At 38.3% G+C, this 27,230-nt stretch overlaps 2 protein-coding genes across 7 annotated transcripts in view; one reads left to right on the top strand and one right to left on the bottom strand.

The window, feature by feature from the left end:
- Positions 1–1,579, bottom strand: part of USP9X (ubiquitin specific peptidase 9 X-linked) — a 482,011-nt gene extending 480,432 nt beyond the window's left edge. For 3 of the 5 annotated variants that reach the window (XM_072744845.1, XM_072744840.1, XM_072744842.1), the window contains exon 1: positions 1,231–1,579. The gene's annotated coding sequence lies outside the window, so the exon portion shown is untranslated. The remainder of the gene's footprint in view (positions 1–1,230) is intronic. The other 2 variants (XM_072744841.1, XM_072744846.1) reach the window with 1 other exon arrangement.
- MED14 (mediator complex subunit 14) overlaps positions 1,334–27,230 on the top strand; it is a 65,015-nt gene continuing 39,118 nt past the window's right edge. The window contains exons 1-12 of one of the 2 annotated variants that reach the window (XM_072744847.1): positions 1,334–2,052; positions 6,731–6,757; positions 8,990–9,095; positions 14,382–14,555; positions 15,174–15,303; positions 15,780–15,908; positions 16,220–16,327; positions 16,890–17,022; positions 18,202–18,352; positions 18,832–18,943; positions 25,327–25,452; positions 26,798–26,876. In XM_072744847.1, the coding sequence (XP_072600948.1) occupies positions 1,838–2,052; positions 6,731–6,757; positions 8,990–9,095; positions 14,382–14,555; positions 15,174–15,303; positions 15,780–15,908; positions 16,220–16,327; positions 16,890–17,022; positions 18,202–18,352; positions 18,832–18,943; positions 25,327–25,452; positions 26,798–26,876 (1,490 nt within the window). In that variant the 5' untranslated portion in view covers positions 1,334–1,837. The remainder of the gene's footprint in view (positions 2,053–6,730; positions 6,758–8,989; positions 9,096–14,381; positions 14,556–15,173; positions 15,304–15,779; positions 15,909–16,219; positions 16,328–16,889; positions 17,023–18,201; positions 18,353–18,831; positions 18,944–25,326; positions 25,453–26,797; positions 26,877–27,230) is intronic. The other variant, XM_072744848.1, reaches the window with a different exon arrangement.

The following is a 27,230-nucleotide window of genomic DNA, read 5'->3' as shown; positions in this document are numbered from 1 at the left end:
ATATATGCAATAAGGCAGAGTTAAAACCCTATCAACATCACACAGAATGAGAATCTGAGAGTTAGAAAAGACGTTAAACACCATCTTATACGACCATTTATCTTTCGCGTGTCTATGACCACTTTTTTTTTTTAACGCAAGTCAATAGTTTTCAAGAAGAGTGGGGGAGAACTTCAAAAAACTGCAAAAGAAATGGTACCATTCTAGCTAACAGAAAAATGTTCCCTGAGGTAACTTGCATAGGGAGGGATGATAGTCTCTGCCCCCCAGCAACTATCCATAAGTACTCCGAAAGCATTTTGAGGAGTACCATGATGTTATTAAGTGTAAATATGCTTAAAGGCCACAAAAGAGAGCGACTATACTCCAAAGGTTACACCTTTGGGCGACAAGTGAACGGCCTTCAGGAATGACTGAGAATTAGTAAGTGGGCAAAAAGTATTTTATACATGAAAGAACAAGGGCATCTTTTACACCTAAGAGTTACAGATAGGAATCTCCAAAAGGATGTTTGAAAAAAGAGTCACAGCAATTGTTATTTTTTTAACAGTGGATTTCTACCTTAGCTGTACAATAAAATCACCTAGGAAGCTTTTAAAACCTTCTAAAATAGACCTCACATCCGACCACTTAAAGCCGAACCTAGGAGGGTGGCATAAGTATTTTTTAAAGCCCCGCCCCTCACACCCCGCGATTCCAACGTGCAGGCTGGGTTGAGTCACCATTTTAAAGCAAGAAGCAAAATACTAAACGTGGATTTTTAGGAGGAAAAGTGGAGGTAGCGCACAGAAAAATAACTGAAAACCTTAGGAGGGCAGGGCGTCGACTGCAAGAGCAGGGACAAGAACTGAGTGAAAGCCCGCAGTAGAGGATTTAAGGGCTGTTTCTGTGGTAGAACTCCCGGGATTTAGGGGGTCGGAAACGAGATATACGTATATCCAACTTCATTAAAGTGAAGGTATTCTGCCAAAAGCCCTGCTCCCGCCCCCCCATCATATTTTCTCGCATCTTTTCCCACAGTTAAGGAAAAAAAAAAAGCCAACAATGACGGAAACGTTTGCTATCCCACGAAAAGCGCATGAGCAGACTGTGGGAGGAGCAAAGATCTGAGAAGCCACAAGAGCGCAGCCGCCACAATTTCTTCGCGATTCCAGAACCACAACTCACGAACATCTTGGGAGGAAACCTCCCCAGTCGCGTTTGGCCCCATTGGGGAGCGTTGATAAATACCTCACAGTACTTTGAAGCCTTTTAAGCACCGGCGGGCGGCGAAGGCAAGGGCGGGGCAACTACTGACGTCTGCGGTGACGCCGCCGACTCCGCCCTCACACCCGTTTCCGGCGACGCACAGCCCCCGCTTCCGCTTTCCCGGCCCGCGCGCCGGCCCCGCCCCACTCCCACGCGCCCCCCAGCGTCACGGCGCCGGACAGCCGGGAAAAAAGGCACAGGTTGCTGTCGGAAGTCCCCCTGCAGGTTCCCTTCCGTTTAGCCTAACGACTTCCGCTTTGAGCCGTCAACATGGACGCTGCGGCTGCCTGGCGAAGCTGCCTCTGATCGGTTGCGGAGGCGCAGCTTCTCTGCGGAGGCCGTCCCGCTTCCCCGCCCTCCCCGCCTCCCCCCGCTTCCCCCCGCCCTTCGCTCCAGTCTCTGGGGCCGGCGGGCTCATCGCTACATGGGGGCGGGCCTCCGCGGTTGGCGCACGGCTTCCTGTTCGGAGGCGGCCTGGCGGTAGGCGGTGGCGACTCTGCCCGCGCCCACTTAGGCGCGGTGACCGAGCGCCCGGGAGGCTCAAGGGCTTCATCTTGTGCCGCTGCGCCAAGTCCGGCCCTGCGCCGCCATGGCCCCAGTGCAGCTGGAGAACCACCAGTTGGTCCCGCCTGGAGGCGGTGGCGGGGCCAGCGGTGGTCCCGCGTCAGCCCCTGCGCCTCCTCCTCCAGGAGCCGCCGTGGCGGCGGCCGCTGCAGCGGCGGCCAGCCCGGGCTACCGGCTGAGCACCCTCATCGAATTTCTTCTGCACCGGGCCTACTCCGAGCTCATGGTGTTGACGGACCTGTAAGTGCCGCGAAACCCATGCCTGCTCCCCAGCACCCCCCCCCCCCCGCTCCGTCCGCCTCTTCCCGCCCAACCAGCTTAGAGAGGCTCGCACCTCCCTCTCCCCAAGGGGCTGCTGTTTTCTCCTTTCCTCTGGGCTACTCTAGAATTTCTGAACTCGTGGGGCTCAACGGAGGTGGAGGAAAAGCTTTGCGTTTGCGGTCTTTCTCGAGATGAAGCAACGGAGACTTGTTAATTATGCATGTTAGACTCACTGAAAATCCCATCTTTGGGATTTTTGCTCCAGTTGCCAACAGAGCCCAATTGATATCTTGGTTGGAAGCTTTTTAACCCAAGATTAGGTGGGTTGAATTCCCAAAGTTGAATACTATTTGAATTCCCAAAGACAGGAAGTCTGTTTTACAGCGTCTTGACGGTATGTTTTAAATGTAGGATTGTAATCGCTTCTGACAGAGTTTGAACTCAGGAGATGTATTGTGTATAAAATAATCTAAAATTTTGGATTCCTAGGTTGTTTTTTCCTGAAATGTTTGGGAGTGTTTGAAGTCCTAACGCATTTAGTATAAGAAAAAGCTTTATTGTTACTGGTCTTCTGTTATTGTCTCGGAGTATGAAGGGAGTTTATAAATCACCAAGTTACCAATGAAATGCCTTGGGACATGATTAGAGTGTTAATCCCTTCAGAATAGGATCAGAATACACTAATGATTTTCAGTGTGTGTAGAAAAAGCACTATAAAATTTTGAGGCATATATACCTTAATTACTGTTTTACATTTTTAAATCCAGGTTCAAAAAAAGTAAGAATTTTAAGTTTTTATCTTTTATGTTATTGTTAGACTGCAGATCAACAGTTGCAGTTGTATGTATACAATTGAAAACATATACATTAGTTTTCAATTGTATACATTAGTATGTAGATCTTTTTTTTAGTAAGTAGATCTTAGTCTGTAAAGTGGCACAGTAATTTGTTACCAGAGACTTAAAATATTTGTTTGCAGATAACTGAAAGTTAGAATAGGTTCCACTTATTCCTGTAAAACATCATTCCACTCAATTTGACATATGGTACTTTATTGAATGGAACAGAAAGAAGGCTACCCCGTCTAGTGAGAAACTTAAGTAGTTGTCATGATTAGGTCCTATTGTAGTAGTGTAATTCCCTGAACCAATTACTGTTGGATTTCATAAAAACTTAAGGGTATCCATGAAAAAATTACGTATATATGAAGCTCACCTACCCAGTGTATAGCTATGGAAAAATGTTGAAAACGCTGTCAGTGGTTGTGTAATTTGTATAATTTATTCTTTCATAGATGATTTGTAGAAATTCTTTGAATTATATTGTGTTCTACTTTACAACTTAATTATGAAGAAACGTCTATTTTATTGCAGTAGAATAAGTATATAGTTTTAATCCTGCATCCTTTATATGATGATGATTCCTATACTTCTATCTCCAGCAGAGACTTCACTGAATTCCAGACTATATATCCAAATGGCTGCATTTAAATTCCTAATGGGCATTTCAGTCAATTCCACTTAATCCCCCTTGCCTCTGCCCTGCCCCACCCCTTTCCAATTTTACTAAAGAGTATCTCCATTCTTCCTGTTGTGGGTTAGGCCAAAAATTTCAAATAATTCTTGGCTCCTCTTTATTCCAGTCCCATACTTAGTACATCAAGTCTTGTCACCTGATTTCAGAGTCCGGCCACTTTTCAGCATTTCCATTGAGTATGAATCCTTCGCCCATGTTAACTGTAGTATGGCAGTTGATGTCTCTACTGCTACCCTTTTCCTTTTGCAATTTTGTCATCCATAAAATAGCCAAGAAGATCCTTAAAACTTTTTTGCTCACAGCTCTCCAGTGGTTCTCCATCTCATTTAGAGTAAAAACATTTTATAGTCACCTGTATATGGAGTGACTATAAGACTTATGGTCCAAATCAGGACACTTTTGAGCATGAAAGGTGGTGGTGTTAATAAAAATGGGTGGCACAGTTGGTTAAGCATCTGACTCTTGGTTTCAACTCAGGCTGTGATTTCAGTCATGAAATTGAGCTCCATCCTCAGTAGGGAGTCTACTTGAGATTCATTTTCTCTTTCCCTCTCCCCCTCCCCCCCCCTCCTGCTTGCATGCAAAATGAGCACGCTCTCTCTCCCTCTCAACTAAATCTTAAAAAATAATATCCGAGCATCAGGCATAAACCAGGACTTTCTTTGGCAAACCAGGACATGTGGTCTCTGCCTTCTCCTTCCCTCTTTATCCTCATTTCCTAATACTTTTCCTCTTTGCTTATTCTATTTCAGCCCCACTACCCTTCTTGACATATTTTTTATAGTGCCAGGCACACTCCCACGTTAGAGCCTTTGCTCTTCTCCCAGAAATCTGTGTGGTCTGCCTTCCCATTTCTTTTAATTTAGGTCTTTGTTCAGATAGAACTTATCAGAAAGACTCTCTCTGACCACCCCTGGAAAGCACTCTGCCCCTGCTATCTCTTCTTTACTCACTGCTTTATTTTTCTCTTATCACTCCTGGGTACCATTAGTTTATTTTAATACATTAACGAATGAGTTTTTAGAATTGTCATTGTAGACCGTGGAGTATTTAACGGGAAAATACATTCCTGCTCTTCATACTTGGATATATAAAATAACTCTTTTCTCTTTTGATGTGTGCTAGCCAAAATTAGGAACTTACCTTGGAGTTCCTAAATCATGTATTTTTCCTTGTTCCAGGTGGAAAACTGTCAGAATCAATGTATTGATGTGAAACTAGTATTCTAGATCTACTTTTTTAAGAGCCTTATTTCTGCCACATTTGATGCTTGTCTTTCAACTATTGAAAGTAAAAAGGACTACCTTGACAATTTCAGTAGTTTGATTTTGGCCGCAGATTTCTGTTTTTCCCCTTCTGCTTGTCTGCCTCCATCTTTCCCCCAACATACATGCTCTCACCTGGGAGTTTACACTCTGCCTTGATTTCTTAGGGACTTAGGTTCTACCTTTTTTTTTTTTTAACCTGTTTTAATTAAAATTAGAAAATGCTAGGATCTCAGTCATGTAAACTTGTCTTATTACACTTTGGTGTAAATAAGTGTGACTTCAAAAATTTGCATTTTAGGACTTTTGCCTTAAATAGTGGATTTGTTATCCATAAAAGGAATTTTTTTTTAAAGATTTTATTTATTCATTAATGAGAGGCACAGAGAGAGAGGCAGAGGGAGAAGCAGGCTTCATGCCGGGAGCCTGATGCGGGACTCAATCCCGGGACTCCAGGATCGCCCCCTGAGCGCCGAAGGCAGGCGCCAAACCAGGCGCCAAACCGCGGAGCCACCCAGGGATCCCCCATAAAAGGAATTTTTAAATAGATTAGAAGGAATTGGGAGGAAAGAGATGCAGACAACAAAGCCTAATCTTTGTCCCGGAAATGATACTGCCTCTGACTTTGAGATCTTCTCTCCCTAGGGCAGGAGAGAAGAGACCAAACAATGTTTCCTGTTCTTTCTACCCCCCAAAGGCTCTCATCTTGTTTCTCTCCATCTCTTTTGCGCACACCAGCATCCGTGGTGGTTCTCATTCTCTCCCTCCCTTGAGGATGAGGGTTGTGGCTTCTCAAGGGAATGTTCTCAGGAGCTTTCACATGTAGAGGAACTTGCCAGTAGTTGTATTTCCTTGCATTCTTACAAGGCCTTAATTTCTACTTCATATGATCTCCTGGCCCTTCCAGCTTCTACCTAGTTTCCTTTATCACTCGGATCATAACTTCAACTTCTATCTCACTGTCTACTCTCAGAATTATTAACTGTAAGCCAGAGCTCATTTTAATAGTTTCCCCTCCTTGTACCTTGAACTCTGGTTTTATTTTTTTCTGCACCTGTGGCCTGTGAGTGGGAGAAGAGAACCTAAGTGGTTCGGTGTGTGTTCTTGAAAAGGGGATTAGATGTAGAGGAGCTGCTCAGGCCATTGAATCTTGGGCAGGACATGAGATAGAAACTTCCCGAATGTGGTGATTCAGGAGGCAGATAAGGACCTTTGTAAGCATCATTTGAGGTGAGTGTGTTAAATAGTATAATTTAACAGGGTAATTGGTGACATTGGTTGCTGGCTGTTGTACTAGAGAACTAGCAAAAAGGAAATAAAAACCTTACTGGAGCTTAAAAGTCCTCATTTACATCTAACCACCATGCAACATCATAATTAGTGTAAAACCCTTGGCTGACACTGGTTCTTTTGGGTGTTTAGCTTCCGGTTTTACCCACCCTGACAAAACATGGAGAAATTACTGCTTGGAAGCAAGGCTCCATTGGATACAGGGAAGCTGGCAGCTAGTATTCTACATCTGTGACTATTTTGGTTTTAAAAATATTTTCTCTGACTCCATGATAGAGTAGTGTGTTTAATGTAAGGCTTGAGGTTTTTAAATGTTTGAGGCTCATGCAGTACCTTTTGGACCATCTTGAATGGAGAGGAATGTTCCTTTGTTGGTTTTTTCCCTTATAGCCATATTGCTAGAAACTTATAAAAAAAGAGTAGGTAGCCTCGCCAGCCCGTAGTGGCTATTTATCCAGTTTTTCTGAAACACTAAGATATATAATAGAGTCAACATAAAGACCATTGTCATATTTTGATGAAGGTATGTATATATTTAGTCATTTTCTTTTTTTTTTTTCTCTTAGACTGCCAAGGAAATCTGATGTAGAAAGGTGAGTATGAAAAAAACTTAAATCTGTGTCTGTGTTGGTTTATCTATGAGAGTGTATGTATGAGAAAGAGAGAAAGGGTGTGGGTATGGGTAGTAGGGCTGTGGATTGGAAACCTAGGTCCAGAGAAGGTATGTTTCACACCATTTGTTTAGGGCACCTTTGGAAATGTGATTTCCTAATCCTTGACAGTTCGACAGTTCTTGGTGTGAGACCAGCTCTGGACCTTGTGTTCTAGAAACCTTTATTGTCAAGTCCTGAGGGGGTAGGAAGATGTAGAAGATACAGGACTTAAGAAGCTGAGGAACAGACTGATTGCAGGAAGTTGGCTGCTAATTTACCATTTGCCACAATGATGCTGTTAGATGTCGTTAGAGAACTGACATTTGTCTTCTGCTATTGCTGTTTCATAGTTGAGAGAATTTTGATTGAATTGGAGTTTGGGGCTTAAGACCCAACTAAATTAAATACCAATGTTTCCATAGGCCAAAGGAACAAGATAAATTAAGGTTTCGGAGTAATCCTGTGATGGAGGTTTAAATTGTGGCCATGGTATAGGCTACATGACTGTATGTCTGGCTTTACTTATGCTCCTTGCTTGATTTTTTTTTTTTTTTCCTAAATACCAAGTCACTAGGGAGGATTTATTACTGACTATATGCTCCCCACTCCCACTGCCAGCTATCTTTCTGATGGAATGAGATCAAAAGGTAGAGATGGGAGAGACAGTTAAAGCATACTTTTGTTATGGTTTGGCTGGCCCATTTTAAAGGAAGGAAATGTAAATTCGGATTTCTTATGTCCACTCTGGTGTCTGAAGGGAAACTGGGCCTTGAAAAACTGATTCATGCTGCTGATCACTTGAGATTGCATGGAGTTGAAAAGTCATGTTAACAATAGTTTACAAAGGTGGGTGTTTGCTTTCCAGTACAGGAGCTCATTTGGGGAACCAAGTTAATAATATACAGATATGTTTGCTCTATTGGAGTGACAGTAGTGAGGCCCCCAGCAATGAGACGGTGCCAGGTCTTAATGTACATTTTCTGTTTCTGCTATGCTCCGGCCTTGTGAGTAATGCTCCTCTTGTTTTCTTTCTTAAGGTCCCTCACAGACACTGGCAAAGAGTCTTAATTGTATCTGTGCCCTTGCTTTTCTTGGTACTATCAATAATCGTATTGCTGGCTGAATCTTAAGGAAGTCTTTCAGGTTTTTTGTAGGCTTGCTAGGACTTAGATTCTGTGGTCCTCAGTCAGGATTATATTTCAACAAAAGCTTTTATTTTGGTGCATTGCCTCATGGTGTTGCTATTGGTGAGATGCAGAGATGTGGGTTGGAACCGGAGGCCATTGAACAGCTGTACTGAAATTAATATAGGTCAGAGTCCACTTGGAGAGAGGTTGATGTCCTGCTGAGTCCTGTCATCAGTCCTGGCCTGTCGAATATTTTTTTCAGTATCTTAAGGTAAACTATGAAAGTGGTTTTTCAGTTTTAAAGCTGACAGGAAAGTGAGAGGTCTTGCTAACACACTGACAACGTAAAACTTTTAAGGCTTTATGAGATGATAAAAATACAGATGAGTATTTAGAGAAGAAGCATTGTAGTGGGTATAGAATAAAAATAGATATGGGAAGACCATCTAGCTCTTATTTTTAGTGCTTAGCTTACTTTCTTTAACTTTGTTTAGATGACTTAATGTCTAAGTTTTTCACTAAAATTAGTTTGTTAAAGTTGCATAGTTCTTTAATTATTCAGGTGTTTAAATCACACGCTTGCAAGATGGAAATGGGCTCTTGGTTTTGTAGAAGTGAGACACTTTGAAGCTTTGGTAAAGATCTGTTTCAATTCCTTTCTCCTACCAAAAAGGTTGCTAATTCATAACTCGTAGTCTGAATTATGAAATTCCTAATTCTAAATTTGATCTCCTTTGTGAGCTAGTTAACTTTTACATTGTATTTTTATGTTTGTAAATTGGATACATTTTAGTAAACAGCTTTTATTGTTATACAAAATTAATTTTTAAAATGTGATTCTGATTCATTGCTAAAATATTTTATTGAATTTTATTGAAAATAAAAAACAGGCAGTATATAAAATGTGACAATAATTCATATTTAGGTTCATTTCATTGTAATGCTCATAAACAAAGATTGATTCGTATTTCAGTCCAGATGAAGTAAATTGTGAAATACTCTTTTTCAAATGTGTTGGTTCATTAAGAATTGTTTTATTTTATAGGAAAATAGAAATAGTGCAGTTTGCTAGCCGGACACGGCAACTCTTTGTTCGACTGTTAGCTTTAGTAAAATGGGCTAATAATGCTGGCAAGGTGGAAAAATGTGCGGTAAGTTAAATTTTTCACTTTATTTTATAAAAAATAAGTTTTTGGAATGTTAACTTAGACATAGTTTCTAATTTTGGCTTTAATTTATATCTGCTGATTTGTTTTGAGGGACATTACTTAAGTGAGTAGCCATATTTTTGGATGAAAATGTGTAATATGGGATGCCTAGGTGGCTCAGTGGTTGAGTGTCTGTCTTCTGCTCAGGGTATGATGCCAGGGTCCTGGGATCAAGTCCCACATCAGGCTCCCTGTGGGGAGCCTGCTTCTCCCTCTGCCTATGTCTCTGCCTCTCCCTCTGTGTCTGTCATGAATAAATAAATAAAATTTTTAAAAACCCAAGAAAATGTGTAATATATTTCTTTAGAAATTTAGTATTTGATCACCTGAGCAGAAAAAAAGAGTATCTGGAAACACTGTTACTCTAGAAGACAATATAAGACTTGAACTAAAGGAGGGAGAAACAGCTTTATATCGTTATACTTCCTTAGAGTGTGCAAAGTGCTTCCTTGAACTTTGCCTATTGATTCTTGAAAACCCTGAGTATGGCAGAGTTGTTATTTTTTTTCTTGTTTTACAGATGAGGGAATAAGGTTCTTAGTAGCTAAATGGTTTCTTCAAGGTCACAGCTAATAACACCATTTATCTGATTCTCCATACCCTTGAGTGAGCACAGGTCCGGCATAGGGTATGGCTGATGAGACTTAAGTAAGGCATAGCCCCTGCACTCAAGAAGCTCATAGTCTGTTAAATCTTTTGAATTCAAAGGAATGACTTGTAGTGAAGTGTACCAAAGATGCTAAAATCTGCCACCCCCTCCCTCAAAAAAGAAAAGAAACCCAAGTATGAGCTCATTATTGGGGAGGATGACGCCCTGTTAACAAACAAAACACATGATTACTCCCTTCTGTTTTACTTCCGGTCACTTCCAGTGAGGAGAATGGAAAGAGAGTAGAGTACTCTTTCATCTTGGAAAGGATAGAATAATTATCATAAAGCGAATAAAGTCTTAGAATGATGAGAGCATTTATTCACTTTAATTGAGGTCAGCTTTACAAGGCCAAGTAACCTAGCCACTGTCAGTTATACTTGGAAAGTGGGTAGATTCTCTAAGTAAGCATGACACTGATGCTCTTTTTTTTTTCCATTCAATTATGTAATATTAAAATTTTTAAAATCAGTTTTTACAGGTAAAGGCAGAAAAACAGCTTTACACTGGTTAAATTTTACTTGAGTACTTTTCAGAATCTCTTAAAGTTTAGTAGATTTCCTGGATAAATTAAAATGAACAGCCACCCAGTTAGTATAGAGGTACTATAATAAATTTCTTTTTAGCACCCTGACAAGCTAAGTCAAAAATATTTTTATAGTACTTTTATATTTGCAAGTCTATCAGGGCTTGCCTCTTCCACTTTAGAAATGAATCTAGGACACAGTTGTGTTTCTGCATGTGATTTCCTGAGCTTTCCCCTCCATTGTATCTGCTGCATTCACTTTCCTTGGTTTTTACTAGGTTCCTTCGTCATTAGACACAAAGCCTGTGTGAAAGTTGCTAAAGTAAAAGGAGAAAAGGGATTGTGAAGAAGTTGAGAATTGTAATTTCTAGAATAATAATTTTTTTAAAGATTTTATTTATTCATGAGACAGAGAGAGAAAGAGAGACAGAGACACAGGCAGAGGGAGAAGCAGGCTCCATGCAGGGAGCCCGATGTGGGTCTCAATCCTGGGTCTCCAGGATCACGCCCTGGGCTGAAGGCAGGCGCTAAACCACCCAGGGATCCCCACAGAATAATAATTTTTAAGTTAAAAATAAAACCTGGTTTTCATTGACGTTGATACTCCATTCCATCTCTACCAACTAAGCTAGTGACAATACTAAGAATTCTACCAAGAGACATTCTAGCCTGCATATCTTTGTCCATAGGAGTAAGCGATCATCCTTCTGAAGTACATCAGTCACAGGTTTATTTGGAGGGAGGATATTTTGTGCCCCATATATTGTTTTCCTCACGGGGGAAAGTGTTCTTGGATTCATCTGTTGTCTATTGGTATGATAGAGAAATTAAAGTTTGTATTCAGAAGGTCTTTTGTCTACTGTAAAGCATCATTCAAGGGATAGTTTTGATTATAAATATTAATAAATAGATTTATGGTAAGCTTATTTATCAGAAAGATTTACAATTCATTGTTCTGGAAATTTGGACACCAAATGTAGTAAATCTATTCTGGCTGAAATGAAGAAGCATGGTATAATATTTCTGGAAAGCCTGCAGTTTCTTTTCATTAACTACTTAACTTGGGATAGTCTTTTCTTAAAGATGTTCAAACTTGCAGTGAGAAGTTAGGTGTCACTGAAGTGTATCATATTGAAGTGTTCAATTTTTCAAACCTGGTGTCAAATCCCTAATAACATCATGGGTGTTTCAGTTACCTATTTAATATTACTGAGTCTTGCTTCAGTACCATAATGTCAAGGAAAATTCAAAACTCTTGGTTTTGATATTGAACCATATTGTTATTCATCTTTCATTCATAGTTCAGCATTCTTCTATTAATTTTTTTAATTGGCTATTCACATAAGTCACGTTCTGAATAAAGTCTCATATTGAACTTCTAAAGTTCTGGTATTTTTGTTTTGAGAATGTAGAAAGATGTATTTATGTCCGGTATAATGCCCATCAACTTGAGGATTAGAGGATTATTTGTGTTTTGACTCCTCTCAATCTAATGATTATTTATCTAGTTTCATTTGAGGTTCTTAATAGATAGTGATCTTTAGCCATTCCAGACATATTAAGTGTGTGGCAGGGTATAAATACACAGTTTATAGAACTCTAATGGTAAAACAGCCTGGGTCATGTTTTATCTAAGAAAAAGAAAATATCTCATATTCCTGGAGCTTTTTGAAAACAGCTTTATTGAGGTATAACTCATATACTGTACAATCTGCCCATTTAAAGTACACAGTTTAATGGTCTTTAGTATATTCAGATACGTGCAGCCATCACAGTCAATTTTAGAACATTTTTATCATCTCAGAAAGAAAACATCTACCCTTTTGCTATCACCTCCAGGTGTTTCCCCCAGCCCTAAGCAACCACTAGTCTGCTGTCAGTAAATTTGCCTATTCTGAAGATTTCATATAAATGGAATCATAATATGGGGTCTTTTGTAACTGGCTTGTTTCACTTAGCATAATGTTTCTAAGGTTCATTCATGCTGTAGCATGTAGTAGTACTTCATTTCTTTTTATAGTTGAATTGTATGGATCTGTATTTTGTTTATCATCAGTTTGTGGACATTTAGGTTGTTTCTAGTTTTTAACTGTTATGAATAATGTTGCTATAAACATTCATGTACAAGTTTCTGTGTGGACATATGTTTTCATTTCTCTTGGATATATATGCCTATGAATGGAATGGTTGGGTCATATGGTGACTATGTTTAATCACTTCAGGAACTGCCAGACTGTCTTTCAAAATGGCTGTACCATTTTACATTCCCACCATCAGTGTATGAGGGTTCTAGTTTTTCCATGCTGATACCTGTTATCATTTGACATTTTGATTTTAGCCATCCTGTTCGGTGTGAAGGTGGTATTTCATTGTGGTTTTGATCTGCATTTCTCTGCTGACCAATGAGGTTGAATATCTTTTCATGTACTTTTGGTCATTTATGTATTTTTCTTTGAGAAATGTCTATTCAGTGCTCAGTTAGATTTGAAAGGAGAATATTACTAACCATATTAACAACTGGCACATGAGTGCTTTAAAAAAAAGATCATTAGGGACCTATATAGTTTCACTAGTAAGTTACTCAAAACTAACATTTTATGTTTACTCATTCGGTTTCTAAGTCAAAGGAGTATAACTGAAGCTAGTGTATTTTGAATTGAGCCAGAGTAGTTTGGATAATGTCTCATTAATTACCCACATTTAAGGTAGAGCACTGGATTTAAGGCTGGATGAACTATATTACTGCACTGGGATTGATACATGTCTTCCCAGGAGGAGGGAGGTCTTTGGTATTCTTTGGCTTTGGCTTTTATCTGATAAGCATTTTTACAGTGTCCTGGATTGGAGACTAAATCTGAGTAAAAACCAGCTCAGAAGTTGAGAGAAGTAGGGACGCCTGGGTGGCACAGTCAGCTGAGCATCTGGCTCTTGGTTTTTGCTCGGGTAGTGATCTTGGGGTCGAGGGATCGAGCCTCACATCTGGTTTCACGCGCAGCGTGGCATCTGCTTGGGATTCTCCGTCTCTCCCTCAGTATCTCCTACTTGTGCTCTTGCTTTCTCTAAAATAAAGAAATCTTTAAAAAAAAAAAGTTGAGAAGTAGAATCCAAGTGGTTTTAATCTGTTAAAACCAGACAGATTATAGTCCTCCTTTGGTTTCAGGATGGAAAAGAACTTTGCTTGATAGAGATTTATGTACAAAATATCAGGGTCTTTTAATGGACTCCCAACTTCTGTTTCAGGTATGAAACTGGCCTAGATTTCATATAACAGGCAGCATTTATGGAGTATTTTATGTGTTCTGGGCACTGTTCTGAAGGTTTTATGTGCATTAACTTTTTTTAAAAAAGATTTACTTATTGGAGTGCAAGAGCACAGAGTAGGGGGAGGGGCAGAGGGAGAGAATCTCAAGCAGACTCCCCACTGAGTGCAGATCCCAATGTGGGACTCATTCCCACGTCTTAGAAGATCATGACCAGAGCCAAAACCAAGAGTTAGACACTTTAAGACTGAACTACCCAAGTGCTCCCTATATGTGTTAACGCTTAATCTTTAGAACAACCTTACTGAGGTTGGAAATCATTATCTCCATTTCACAGTTGAAAAAACTGAGGCCCAGAGAGGTTAAGTGACTTGCCTAGTTTATATAGGGTTAGCAAGTTCAGAGTTAAAATTGAGACCAAGGCAGTCCGGGTCCAGGAGTCCATGCTTTTAACTACTTTAACAGCCAACTCTAGAAATCTAGGAGAGTAAAAAAAAAGCATTTTATTTTATTCATTTTTCCTAACTTCTGATATGTATATGCAGTGTTAGGGTTGGAGAAATAAATTGGAAAACCTTTTACTTTAAGTGATAGAAGGTTATTGTTTTTAATGCCAAATACAAATGCATTAAATATTTCTTCACATTACTGGGAAATTTCTTGAAGAAATGTTTCAAAATGTGAAAAACTGTATTAAGGCCCTCAAAGTTTACTTTGGAATGAATAAATGATATTTTAAGTGGAAAGCAGCCCATTCTCAATAAAACTTAATACATTTACCCTTTGCTTTAAAGATGATTTCAAGCTTTTTAGATCAGCAAGCCATTCTGTTTGTGGATACTGCTGATCGCCTGGCCTCATTAGCTAGAGATGCCCTAGTCCATGCACGCCTGCCTAGTTTTGCCATCCCGTATGCCATTGATGTACTGACTACTGGGTCTTACCCACGACTGCCCACCTGCATTAGGGTAAGTGCATTGCTTACCACTCCCTTTCTCAAAAGTTGAAGACTTTGGCAATGGAGTCTACTGTGTTATTAAGGAGCCCAAAAAAATGACTATTCTGTATTTTTAAAACAGCTATTTCATGTAATTCACTTTTTTTTCCTCTGTAACTAAAATTGAGGCCAGAATGTGAGTAACTATCAAAATGGATGAATCTTTGTGTATGTGAAGTTAAACATGTGCAAATTAATTTATGTCTATTTCAGATGTAAAAATACTGAATGATGCTTGCTTTTTGAAAGGTTTTGTTTTGTATTTAACTTTTATTGTGGTAGTTGTTTACTGACTCGGTGCTATTGCATTTTATATTTTTAAGAAGTGGTAGAAGTTATCTAGTGACATGAACTTGGTTAAATAGAGCATGAAGATCATATGCATTACTGTCTTAGCTGGGTACTGGTGGAATCATTGGAACTCTGATGCATGATAGTAATGGTCATGTCACTATTATTGGATATAGACTGCAGAAATGAGTGTTGAGATTCTCTTGGACAAAGTATGAAAATATTACGTTAAGATAGACATAGGTAAAGATTGTGTCTTTTTGTACATTATTTTAAAATCACTTAATTTTTTTTGTAGGATAAAATTATTCCTCCAGACCCAATTACCAAGATTGAGAAACAAGCCACACTTCACCAACTCAATCAGATTCTTAGACATCGGCTTGTGACCACAGATCTTCCCCCTCAGTTAGCAAATCTTACAGTTGGTATGTACCTGAAGTTTATTATGTTTTTTAAAGAATTAACTTTTGTTAGAATTTTTTTAAAAACAATTTTTGGGGGGTTTCATTTGAAGAAATACCATTTTGATGTTTTGGCCTACAGTTCAGGTGGTGTTCAAATATGTGACTTGTCAATCCGATCATTTCTCTTTAGTACCTAGGGGTAAAATTTTAGCACCTGGAGATAAAATGCTGGTATGTGAAGCTGGGAGCAAAGGGATTACCTAGGGCTGGAGGAGAGAGAGGAAGCTCCAGAGTTAGGCCTCAAGAGAAAATTATCAGTTGATGTTGGAAGTGTTAACTGCCTTTGGCTATTGCTTATGCAGGAACTACTGAATTCTTGGACATTTATGAAAGAACTTTCAAGCTATTTAAAATTTCTTTTAAGCAAGACTAAGCTTTCTAGGTTAGCAAGAAGCTGCTTATTTTCTAGCATAGTAGTCATTGTCTTCTTTTAAAAGCAAATGGCCGGGTGAAGTTTCGAGTTGAAGGAGAGTTTGAAGCCACTTTAACCGTGATGGGAGATGATCCAGATGTTCCATGGCGTCTTCTCAAGCTAGAAATTCTAGTTGAGGACAAGGAAACAGGAGGTAAATCACAAATACTGTTTTAAATCATAAAAATTCAAATGTTTGTTGTTTTTATATTATTGGAACATTCTTACAGAATAATAAATGTTTAGCAGTTTATCCTGTAATTTGAAGCACATGTTATGGTAATCATACCTACCTGCTAATCTGTAGAGGCTTTAGTGTTTCTCAAGTATAATGTTCTCTGGTTTTCATAGATAAATTAAGTTTTTTTTTTTTATTGTTAGTATACTCTTCCTTAAATGGTACTGTGACATGATCTGTACAGTGTTTTTCTGATTAACCACCTTCTTTTCTCCTGCCAATGGAAGATGGGCGAGCCTTGGTTCATAGTATGCAAATCAACTTTATCCATCAGCTGGTGCAGTCTAGACTCTTTGCTGATGAAAAACCTCTTCAGGACATGTACAACTGCCTACGTATCCTTTTGAAATTTGAGACATATATTTGTAAGGAGTTTGTATGTCCCTCTCCTCCCCACATTTCCATTTGCCTTCCCCCCATCCTGAACTGTAGCAGACTAAACTCTTCCCCTGCCTCCCCACCTTCCTTTATGGGGGTAGAAACAGGGCTGGAAATTGATCAGTGTGAAGAATAATTATACATCTGTATTAAACCAAATTGTACATTTTACTCTTCACTTTGCAGGTAAAAGCAAAAATGAATTAGAAATAGTACTATCTGGAGGAAAAAAATAGTGCTATTTGGTCTACTCATAATTTCTAAACTGTGATCAATTAGCAGGCAACTTGGACCTTATAGTTTGTTTATATTTGTTCAGAATTAAATATGAAGTTTCTTTCTAAGATTGTGCCAGAAATTATAACACTTTTTAAGTATATGTCATTGGAGAAATATAATTCCAGATATTTCTTTCATATCCAGGTTTTGGGGAAATAGAGCTTTTGTTAAATGAAGTTTTGCTTGTACTTCATTGGCTGTTGTAGTGATTTATTAAATCTGCTTAACGAGACCCATCAGATTCTTTCTGCTTATCGCTTCAGTTAGAAGTGCTACATTCCCAAACTCTAATGTTAATACGAGAGCGGTGGGGAGACCTTGTGCAGGTGGAAAGGTACCATGCTGGAAAGTGCCTCTCCCTCTCAGTTTGGAAGTAAGTGAAGTTGATTCTGGTTAGTTCATGCTGTGACTGTTAATACTCTGTTTTTTTCTCTCATGCTTCTGATTTACTATAAACCAATAGCTGTGTACCTCTAGCAACATGATTTTATATAGTAAGGTCACTGGTATCATATATACCACGTAGAACATCTATAATTGACCCCTTAGAGCATGACATGTTTTAAATACATAGATCTCTCTTTGTACTAAGACTTGCTATTCTTAAAATGTTAAATTACTCTGAGCTCATACCAGATGGCTGAAAGACCATTGAGATTGTTGGGTATGTTTTTAAAATATGCTTATCAGAGTTTTACATTTTGAATTGTGCCCTTTAAAGTCTTTTTTGGGGAAAATTAGTATCAGGCTGTTTACAGTTCTTGATTCCCTGTTTGAACTTTGCCTGACACTCATTTTCTGTAAAGAAATCAGAGATTAATAGACACCACTTAGAACACAGGTGGTTTTGTTTTGGGATTTTTTTTTTTTAAGATTTTATTTAATTATTCATGAGAAAAACACACACACACACACAGAGGCAGACATAGGCAGAGAGAGAAGCAGGCTCCACGCAGGAAGCCTGATGTAGGACTGGATCCCTGGACTCCAGGATTACGCCCTGGGCTGAAGGCAGGCACTCAACCACTGAGCCACCCAGGCATCCCCCTGGGATTTTGTGTGTATGTGTGTGTGTGTGTGCGCGCGCGCGCGCGTTTTGTTTTTAAATTTTGTCTTTTTTTTTAAAGGACATAAATAATGTGTTCAATTATGACTAGCAGTCTTCTCATTATTAATTTATTCCCTCCACAAACATTGAGGGCCTGTCATGTTCTAGACTCTGGCTAAGGTACACAATATTTATTCTGTTTTATTCCAAAAGTTAATAGGTTGTGTTGGAAAAAAATTATATTCATGTTTCTTTTTTTTCTTGTGGTGCCTGGGTAGCACAGTCAGTTGAGCATCTGACTCTTGATTTGGGCTCAGGTCATGATCTCAGGGTCATGAAATTGAGCCCTGTGTCTGGCTCCACCCTCAATGTGGATTCAGCTTGGGGTTCACTCTCCCTCTCCCTCTGTTCTTTTGCTGTGCATGTGCGTTCTCTCTCTCTCTCTCTCAAATAAGTAAATATATAAATCTGTAAAAAATGAAAATATATCTTCTTTTCTCTCAGTCAACAGGTTCTTGGGAGAAAAACAGGGACGGCATCTGTTCACAAAGTTACAATTAAAATCGATGAAAATGATGTCTCTAAGCCTTTACAGATTTTTCATGATCCTCCTTTGCCAGCTTCTGATTCCAAATTAGTAGAAAGAGCCATGAAGGTAAAAGATTAAGTGTATCTTAATTTTATTTTGATTAAATGAATATATGTAACTTACTATTTATATTTAAACTTTAGCAGAAATTCTTTAAAATACCAAGGTTCTCCTTAAACCCTTTATGAAACTTGTTATAAACAAATGTTATATATTTGCATTTTTTTATTACTGATGTTATACATAATTTTTTTAATGTTCTCTCAAGTTTTTTAACTTAGGACAGATCACCATTTTATTCTGAAGGTCTGCCATTTAATCACTGATAACCAATACATACTATCCTGGTGTACACTTGCCAGAATGTTAGCTGAAGTCTTTAAGCTACCAGTACCATATACTTTTATCTTTTTAAGCTTGCTTGCTTTTACTGGTTAACAGTCAGTGTGATTCTAAAAGGAACTATCTTAAAGCACAATAATGTACTCTTAGGTTTTTAAAATAAATATGTTTAAATTGCACATATGATTCTGTTGTTTATGCAGATTGACCACTTATCAATAGAAAAGCTCCTGATAGACAGCGTCCATGCACGAGCTCATCAGAAGCTCCAGGAGCTGAAGGCCATTCTGCGAGGCTTCAATGCCAACGAAAACTGTAGGTTCTTTTAAAATTGGCATTTCTTCCTTTTTGTTTATGTTACTATCCACTTTTATTTTACTAAGTGTCTTAATACTTTTTTTTCCCTGGTTTTGTTGTGGCGGTTGGGCATTTCTGCATTTTAACTTTCGCGATCTATCAAGCTTGCCCTAATTTTTCTCTTATTTTCTTCTTTCTTCTTTAACTTGGCTATATTTTTGAAACGTATACATATTGAACCTCCTGAAAGCTTTTTTCCAATTGAAGTGGAAATTATTTTAACATCTTATTATGAATCTTATTTCTTTTATGTCTTCTAAGAATAAGGCAGCTTTGCAGATACTTAAGTTATTTATAAAATACGCATCTCTTTGAGTGAAACAGATTTTATCCCTGGTCTTTTTAAAGATTTTTTTCTTGAATTGTTAATACATCAGCAAGATTCAGGTAAGAAATACAGATATATACACGTAATGAAAAATCTTCTAAGTTTAGAGCTTTGGGGACAATCCTTTAGAGAACCAGTGCTCTCATTCTAGAAATAGTTTCACAGTATCATAATGACCATAGGCACTATCCCTACCCCAGTTGTTTTTGGTTGTGATCACCTCATGTCCACAGTGAACAGTCTTCAATTAAGTGAGCTGATGTATGGAAAGTGCCATAAAAATATCATGTCTTTAATAGCTCTAGTAGCAAAGGTACTGACTTTCATCCTCACAGAGCCCAACTCAGTCCATTCTACTTAAGCAATTTCTTTGGTACCACTTTGATGAATTAAGTAGAAATACTGCCTGAAGGAAAGACCATCAGGAAAATAAATTTGTATTTCGAATACAGTAGTCATTCAAAGAAAGCAAAAGAGACAAAAGTGTAGAAGAAAGTCTGAGCCAAACTAAAGATTAAAGGGAAGGGCAGCTTAACTTCACAAAAATGCAAATATAGGCCTTAAAAAAATAAAGAGTATGATAGACATCTGATGTATGCAGTGGTTAAATCTATTGAGGGGGGCATGTCCACTAGCCCCATAAGGGCTTAATGATTTATCAGGTTTTAGTGATTTTAATTTAATTATAAGATGCAGTGTAAGTCCTCCTCCTCTCCTCCCTTTTAATCCCTCAAACAAGGATGTTAAATCCTGGCCTTAAGATTTCTTTGTGATTGGAAAATATAATCAAAACTTTCATTGGGGTTAGAAAGCATGCATAACCCCCCCCCCCGTTTTGTTCTTTTTTAATAGTAGTTTTGAGATAAAATTCACATACATTCACTTGTTCAGTGGTTTCTAACATACTCAGAGTTGTACAACTAGCTCCACAATCTAATTTTAGAACATTTTAATCATTTCTAAAAAAAAACTCTGTGCATTAGCAGTCACTCCCCCATTCATCCCTCCCCTCAGCCCCTGGCAACCACTAGTCTACTTTCTACCTCTGTAGCATTGTCTATTCTGGACATCTCACATAAATGAAATTATATAATGTTTGCTCTTCTGCATATTGTTAGCATAGCCTTTTTAAGGCTTGTGCATGTTAAAGCATGCTTTGGTACTTAATTTTTGTTGTCAAATAATCCATTGTACAGATACACCACATTTTGCTTCTCCATTCATCAGTGATGGGGTCGCATCTGATGTAGTTTTTGGATGTTGATGTGTTTGGTGGGGTCCAGAGCCATCAGCCAAGAAAGAATTCTTGAGATGTCTTTGGTGCAAAGTGGTGATTTTTATTAAAGGATGGGGACAGGACCCGTGGGCAGGAGCTGCTGCCCCAGGATTGTGAGGAGTTATTTATGGTATACTTTGGGGTTGGGGGAAGTAAAGGTGAGGGAAGTTTCAAAAGGATTTTCATATGCAAAAAAGACTCCGGAAACCTAAGACCTTGCCTTTGTCAAACCTAGGTTGTTTTCCCCTCTAGCAAGGCATTAACATTAAGACAGTTGGGAGCTTCCTGGAAGAATGTTCTACTCTGCCTCCTCAAATACTCGTTAGTGGGCTGCAGGTGATAAGGACTTTTGATTTTATTTACATTTCTTTCTGCCTTTGTTTCCCACTGCACTTCCTTTTTCTTTTCCTATGATGAATAACGCTGCTGTGACCATGCTTATACAGGATTTTGTGTGGATCTGTTTTCATTTCTCTTGTATGTACCTAGTAGTGGAAGGGCTGGGTCACATGGTAACTCTGTTTTACCTTTTTACATGTTTAACACCACCTTATATCCCATCACCAGTAGTGTGTGAGGTTTCCAGTTTCTTCGCACACTTTACCAACACCAGTTACAGTCTTTCGGGTTTCTAGCCATTCTCGTGGGTGTGAACTGGTACCTCGCTATGGTTTTGACTTGCATCTCTGCCTAATGATTCTTGAACATCTTGTCATCTATCTTCTATTTCATAGTTTTTAGTCTTACATTTAGATTACATTTTGAGTTAATGTTTGTATGTGGTGTGAAGTAGGGGGTCCAGCTGTGTTCTTTTGTTTGAGGGTGTACAATTCTAGTAACATTTGAAAAAAACAATTTTCCCATTTAATTATCTTCTTGGCACCCTTGTAAAGAAGATTTTTAAGGATTTTTGCAATCTTAATTTTTTTTTTTATTTCTAACTTTTCAAAATAGTAAAATTCTAAAATTCACTTGTTGGGATTACAGAAAATCAAGGTTTATGATCTTTTGACAGGCTTGTTTACTTTTTTTTTTAAGATTTTATTTATTCATGACAGAGAGAGAGAGAGAGAGAGACAGGCAGAGATAAAGGCTGGGGGAGAAGCAGGCTCCCTACAAGGATCCCAATGTGGGACTTGATCCTGGGTACCAGGATCATGCCCTGGGCACCAGGATCACACCCTGGGCCAAAGGCGGAAAGAAGTTCAACTGCTGAGCCACCCCGGCGTACCAACTCTGTTTTACTTTAATATCATCCGTAAGCAACTCTTAGTTGTAGTAAGTAAAAAGCTTAGTATGATTGCCCAGGGGATATTTAAATTAATTTGAAAAATAGACTAACCAAGTTTTTATATAAGAATAGTTTTGTGTCTTGTTAATATGCAACAAGTCAGAAAGATTTTTCATCAGTGCCATTTTGTAGAGATTTCACTGGTTGGGCAGCCAGAAGGTCTGAGTTGAGGTGCATGCTCTTGAACAGTAGTATTTTTTGGGTACCATTCTCATCTGTAACTCAAAGATGTTTAGTCCAGGCTTTTCCTAGATCTCTAACTCTAGTGGGAGTGTGTGCTCCAGCAGTGGTTTTCATGTTCCAGGTGTCTGTAGAGTTCTGGATGTGAGAGAAGGGTGCTTTGGAGACTGTACTGTGTTTTGGAGGAGAGATAGGTACTTGCATGTGGGGTTGGGCCCCTCAGACCTGCTTTAATCAGAACAGTTCTGGAAATGAGGACTTGCTGTAGGAGAGGGCCTACTGGTCCACCATTTTATGACATATGTTTAAACTTGTTTTTAAATTCCTGTTCATGCATTTGTATATTTCCTGTAGTCTTACCTGATCCCTTTTGTGATGGGAAAGCATGCTTTAGTCAGATCCTTTACTAGGACAAAGGGCTATTCGTGGAATCCTTTAGTGCAATCACCCTTAAATCACATGGCTTTTCTTCCCACTCCTCACTGGTATAAGCCAGGGAAATGAGTAGCTTGGACAAGGGAGCATTTCAAGGGAGGGCTGGGGGGATGTACAGACAGCAGGTTTTGGCCAGGCTAGATGGCAGTGTGTGATTTCGTGGGAATGGGAACATCTCCAGAGAGAGTAGGCAGAACTTTAGAGAGAAGGTCAAAAAAGGCAGTGCAAGGCACTTAAATGTCACTTGCCAGTTGGCCCATTTATTTGCAGCATTCCTGTCTCTTGAAAGCCAGGGGAGTCTCCCTTGTGTTGTGGAGAATCAGGGTATCTAGGGCAGTTTGGAAGCTGTGAACCACATGCAGCTTTTCCTAATTGGGCTTAATTGCCTCTCTTTAGTCTTCACATTTTATATTACTCTGTACTTGTCCATTCCTCATCTGGTCCTCAATAAATAGAAGATTTCTATATTACTGCTGCAGGAAAAAGTGGTGTACTATCCTGTCATCTTGCACAGCCTTTAATTCCCTTTCTATATTTTATTTGTAAATTTTGCTCTTTTTAGATACCTTCAAACCAGTTGCCTTTAAATGCTTAGGGCCTTATATATTTTCTTTTTTTTTTTTAATATTTTCTGTAAAGAAAATAAGGACATTGGCCATTATTAGGGATACACATAAAAGTGTTTTTTACCTTTTGACTGTGCTTTCTAGATTCTTCTCTGATGCCCTGTCTTTTCAAAAATATTCAATTTTTATCATTACATTGAAATAATAATCGTTATCCCAAATATCAGAATTAGTTTTACACCATTGCTACACTTTAAAAATGACTTTGCTAGAGAAAGACAATTATCCTATGATCTCATGCATGGAATTTAAGAAACAAAACAGAGGATCATAAGGGAAGGGAGGGAAAAATTAAACAAAATGAAATCAGAGAGGGAGACAGACCATAAGAGACTCTTAATCACAGAAACCAAACTCAGGGTTACTGGAAAGGAGGTGGATGGGGAGGGGCAGGGTAACTGGCTGATGGGCATTAAGGAGGGCATGTGACATAATGAGCTCTGGGTGTGGGTGTTACAAGACTGATGAATCACTGAACTCTACCTCTGAAACTAATAATACACTGTATGTTAATTAATTGAATTTGAATTTAAAAAAATGATTTTGCTTTAAAGAATATGTTCCTACTCCATTAAGAATTACAATAGTTAAAATTGTGTTAAAAATCAGTAATTTTGCTTCAAATCGGTAAGCACTGTTTATTAACATAGTGAATTCAGCAAAACATAATTTGAACTAATTTGTCACATTGCTCTGAATTATAAAATACTGTAAAAGAAATTTCTGTTTGTACCTTTTTGTTCTTCTGTGTTTGTTTTAGGTGATAGTTCTGCTGGCTCTGTATGTTAAACATCTCTTTGCAAATATGTAGTAATCTACTTGAAAGCAGTTTGTTTTCATCTGATTAAATATGTCTCCTATTTTTTGGCTTTATTAACTTGTTTGATAATTTCTTTGTATAGATAGCACTAATGGTAACTTCACCCATTTTAATTATTGTGCAAATTCCTAATAAGAGGTTTTGGTTTGTTTCTTTGATTCATAAAGGACTATAGGAAATGCACATTGTTGAGCACTTTGCTTTTTAAAGCACCTTTATAAACTTGTCATTTCTTCCTCCTAAGGATCCATGGCATGGACAGGAAGATGTTATTATTCTTGTTTAACAGAGTAGCACAGAGAAGTCACACCTGGTGAAAGGCTGGGCCTCCATTACCACTCTCCTCACTGCCTGCTTTTTCTTCTGTGCCATAGCGTTAGAGGAATGTGGTAACTAGAAGAGCATATTCCTTTTATAATTCCTCAATCTGATCAGCACAGGCTGTGCTTTCAGTACTTTGCTCCTTTACTCAGTTTTGTTACCCCAGTTTGTAGGATTAAGGGAAGAGTTAATTGGGCCTGGTGGAAATACTATGAACCTCTAGAAGAAGTATACTTGCAGCTTTGGGAATTGGTGTTTAACAATTGCTTGCTTTTATTTCATCTGTGACTTGAAAATAAGGTTACATAAATAACTGGAAAAATTTTTTTTTCCTAAATAAGCAATGCTTAGTGGTTTTCAAGTGTGTGTGTGTGTGTGTGTGTGTGTGTGTGTTTTAATTTAACACATGAGCCCTAATTGCCAGAAAACCTCTGCTTATGAAGAATGGCATTGAAAATATTGAGGCTGTAGATGAAATTTATTGTATTTACCAAACAATTTTCTTCCCACTATATCAAAATGAAAATCCTTAAAACTAATTTACTAGTAATTACTGAATGAAGGTAAACTAGAACTCAGCTCACTGCTGAAGTTTATGTTTTCACGAGCTCTTCTAATCTTTTTTTTTTTTTTTAAAGATTTTATTTATTCATGAAAGATACAGAGAGAGAGGCAGAGAGACTCAGGCAAAGGGAGAAGCAGGCTTCACGCAGGGAGCCCGATGCAGTACTGGATCCTGGGACTCGAGGATCATGCCCTGAGCCAAAGGCAGATGCCCAACCACTGAGCTACCCAGCCATCCCTCTTTTAACCTTTTTTAAAAGACTAGGGATTTTTTTTGCTGTAGTATTTGAGAGTGGTATGTTTGTTTCAAGTCCCCTCGAGGAATACATTCTTCCTTTTGAGCTTCTAAATTGACATAATAGTACTATTCCAATTTTGCAAAGTCATATTTTTCCTCTGACATTCAGGATTGTTTGATCGTTTGTTTCTACTCATTGAGAAATAATTTTTTCTGGAAAACATTCAGATAGAAATATAATCTTTTATTCTTAACCATTCAGCTTCCATAGAGACTGCGCTTCCGGCTCTTGTTGTTCCCATTTTGGAGCCCTGCGGTAATTCTGAGTGTCTACACATTTTCGTAGACTTGCATTCTGGAATGTTTCAGTTGATGCTTTACGGACTTGGTAAGTTACTTAATGATATAGTCACTTAGCATAAGGAAAAACATTTTAACAAAAGTACACTAAAGTGTTTCTGCCATTAGGTATTGGAGGGGGTAGTATCAGTAGTACAGAAAGTAGATGTGAAAGGAAGAACTCTAGCTGACGTCTATTCCTTGGGGCCAATTTTAAGCCTACTTTGGATTTTCTTGTATAATATTAAACTTCCCAATATGAAGTTCATTCATGTTTCTCTTATGTAAAAGTAATAAGATTAATGGCTGGTGGTTTTTAGATTAACAATACTGCCACTAGTAGTTGGGTGACGTGGAATGACTGCTGGGGATTCTGATGTCACTCATGACTGCCGAACAGGTTTTTGACCGTGTAAACATATAAAAGATGACTTGGGGTACAGAATCCTGGAGAACAGGAGGTTTTTTCTTGGTCTAAACACAGTAGACAATCACAATTTTGGAGTTTGGAAGTCAAGATCAGGTTGCCGGCATGGTTGAGTTATGGTGAGGGCTCTGTTCCTGACTTGGAGGCTAGGCTTTCTCTCTGTCATCACATGGCAAAAAGGAGAGAGAGCAAGCTCTCTGGTGCCTCTTATAAGAACACCAATAACATCATGACCTCAGTCCTACCCTCATGACTTTGTCTTAACCTTATTATCTCCCAAAGACCCCACCTCTAAATACCATCACATTAGGAGTTTAGGGCTTCAACATACAAATTTTGGAGGGCACAGTTTAATCCATAGTCATGCTGTTCTAATTTTCTCTATACTTTTTTCTTTAGTTGAAATCATTTTATATTGTTTTTTGTGTGGCATGCTATTACAGCATTTTTTTAGTCATTAAAAAGTCTAATAAGTGATGTTTAGCAAGCTTAACTTAAGCCAACAGCTCTTACTTATGCCAGAAATCATTTGTGTTTAATGAATAAACATTTTAATGGAGTTTTATAGTTTTTGCATTTTTAAGGTTCTAAGTTTAGTAATCCAAGGAATTTGAAATACATGTAAGTGAAAAATAATTAACTATACCAAGAGTTTTGGGAATTAAAATGTAGGCAAAGAATTCATATATTGATAATATGAATAATATGATAATCATATATTTGTTACTTGTTCTTCCCACTAGTCTGCTTTTGCTATTAATTAGTTGTCTTAACTATAACTTTCTAAGTGTTAAAGAGGCTAAACAAATTAGGTTGATTTCTGCCTAGTGATACATTTAATTGAGGTTTTCTCTGACTTAAAAATGACACTACTTTCTGCATAAAACAATAATTCTCATTTAAGTTTTGGCCTACCTATTTTGTGCCTCGTGTAAGCAACGAATTAATGAAGTGCTATATTCTATAGACCAGGCCACGCTGGATGACATGGAGAAGTCTGTGAATGATGATATGAAACGAATTATTCCTTGGATTCAACAACTGAAGTAAGCTTATTTATTTAGCTCAAGACTAAAAATGGAATGTTATTTTGACATGATATATTTTCTTCTCTATCATTACTCTTGGTCAGTCACTGTCCTTAATGTTTATGACATGAAACTTGAGCACCTTCTGGTATTTGGAATCAAAATTCTTTTGGAATAGGGCCAAGGTGGCAGTGTTTTGTATCCAGTTCCCCTCTAGAGCAAATATAGGTATGAAGGGCATGACACTCCACTCTTCATTCCTTGCCATATTTCCTGCTATTAAAGCACTGTACAAATCACTCAAACAATGAATTTTATTGAATCTGATATTCTCTGCGATAGAGTCTTACTTGTTCTTACCCATGATAATCT

The sequence above is a fragment of the Vulpes vulpes genome, chromosome X, assembly GCF_048418805.1.
Source record: "Vulpes vulpes isolate BD-2025 chromosome X, VulVul3, whole genome shotgun sequence".
Lineage (NCBI taxonomy): Eukaryota > Metazoa > Chordata > Mammalia > Carnivora > Canidae > Vulpes > Vulpes vulpes.
This window is presented reverse-complemented; position numbering and strand designations above follow the sequence as displayed.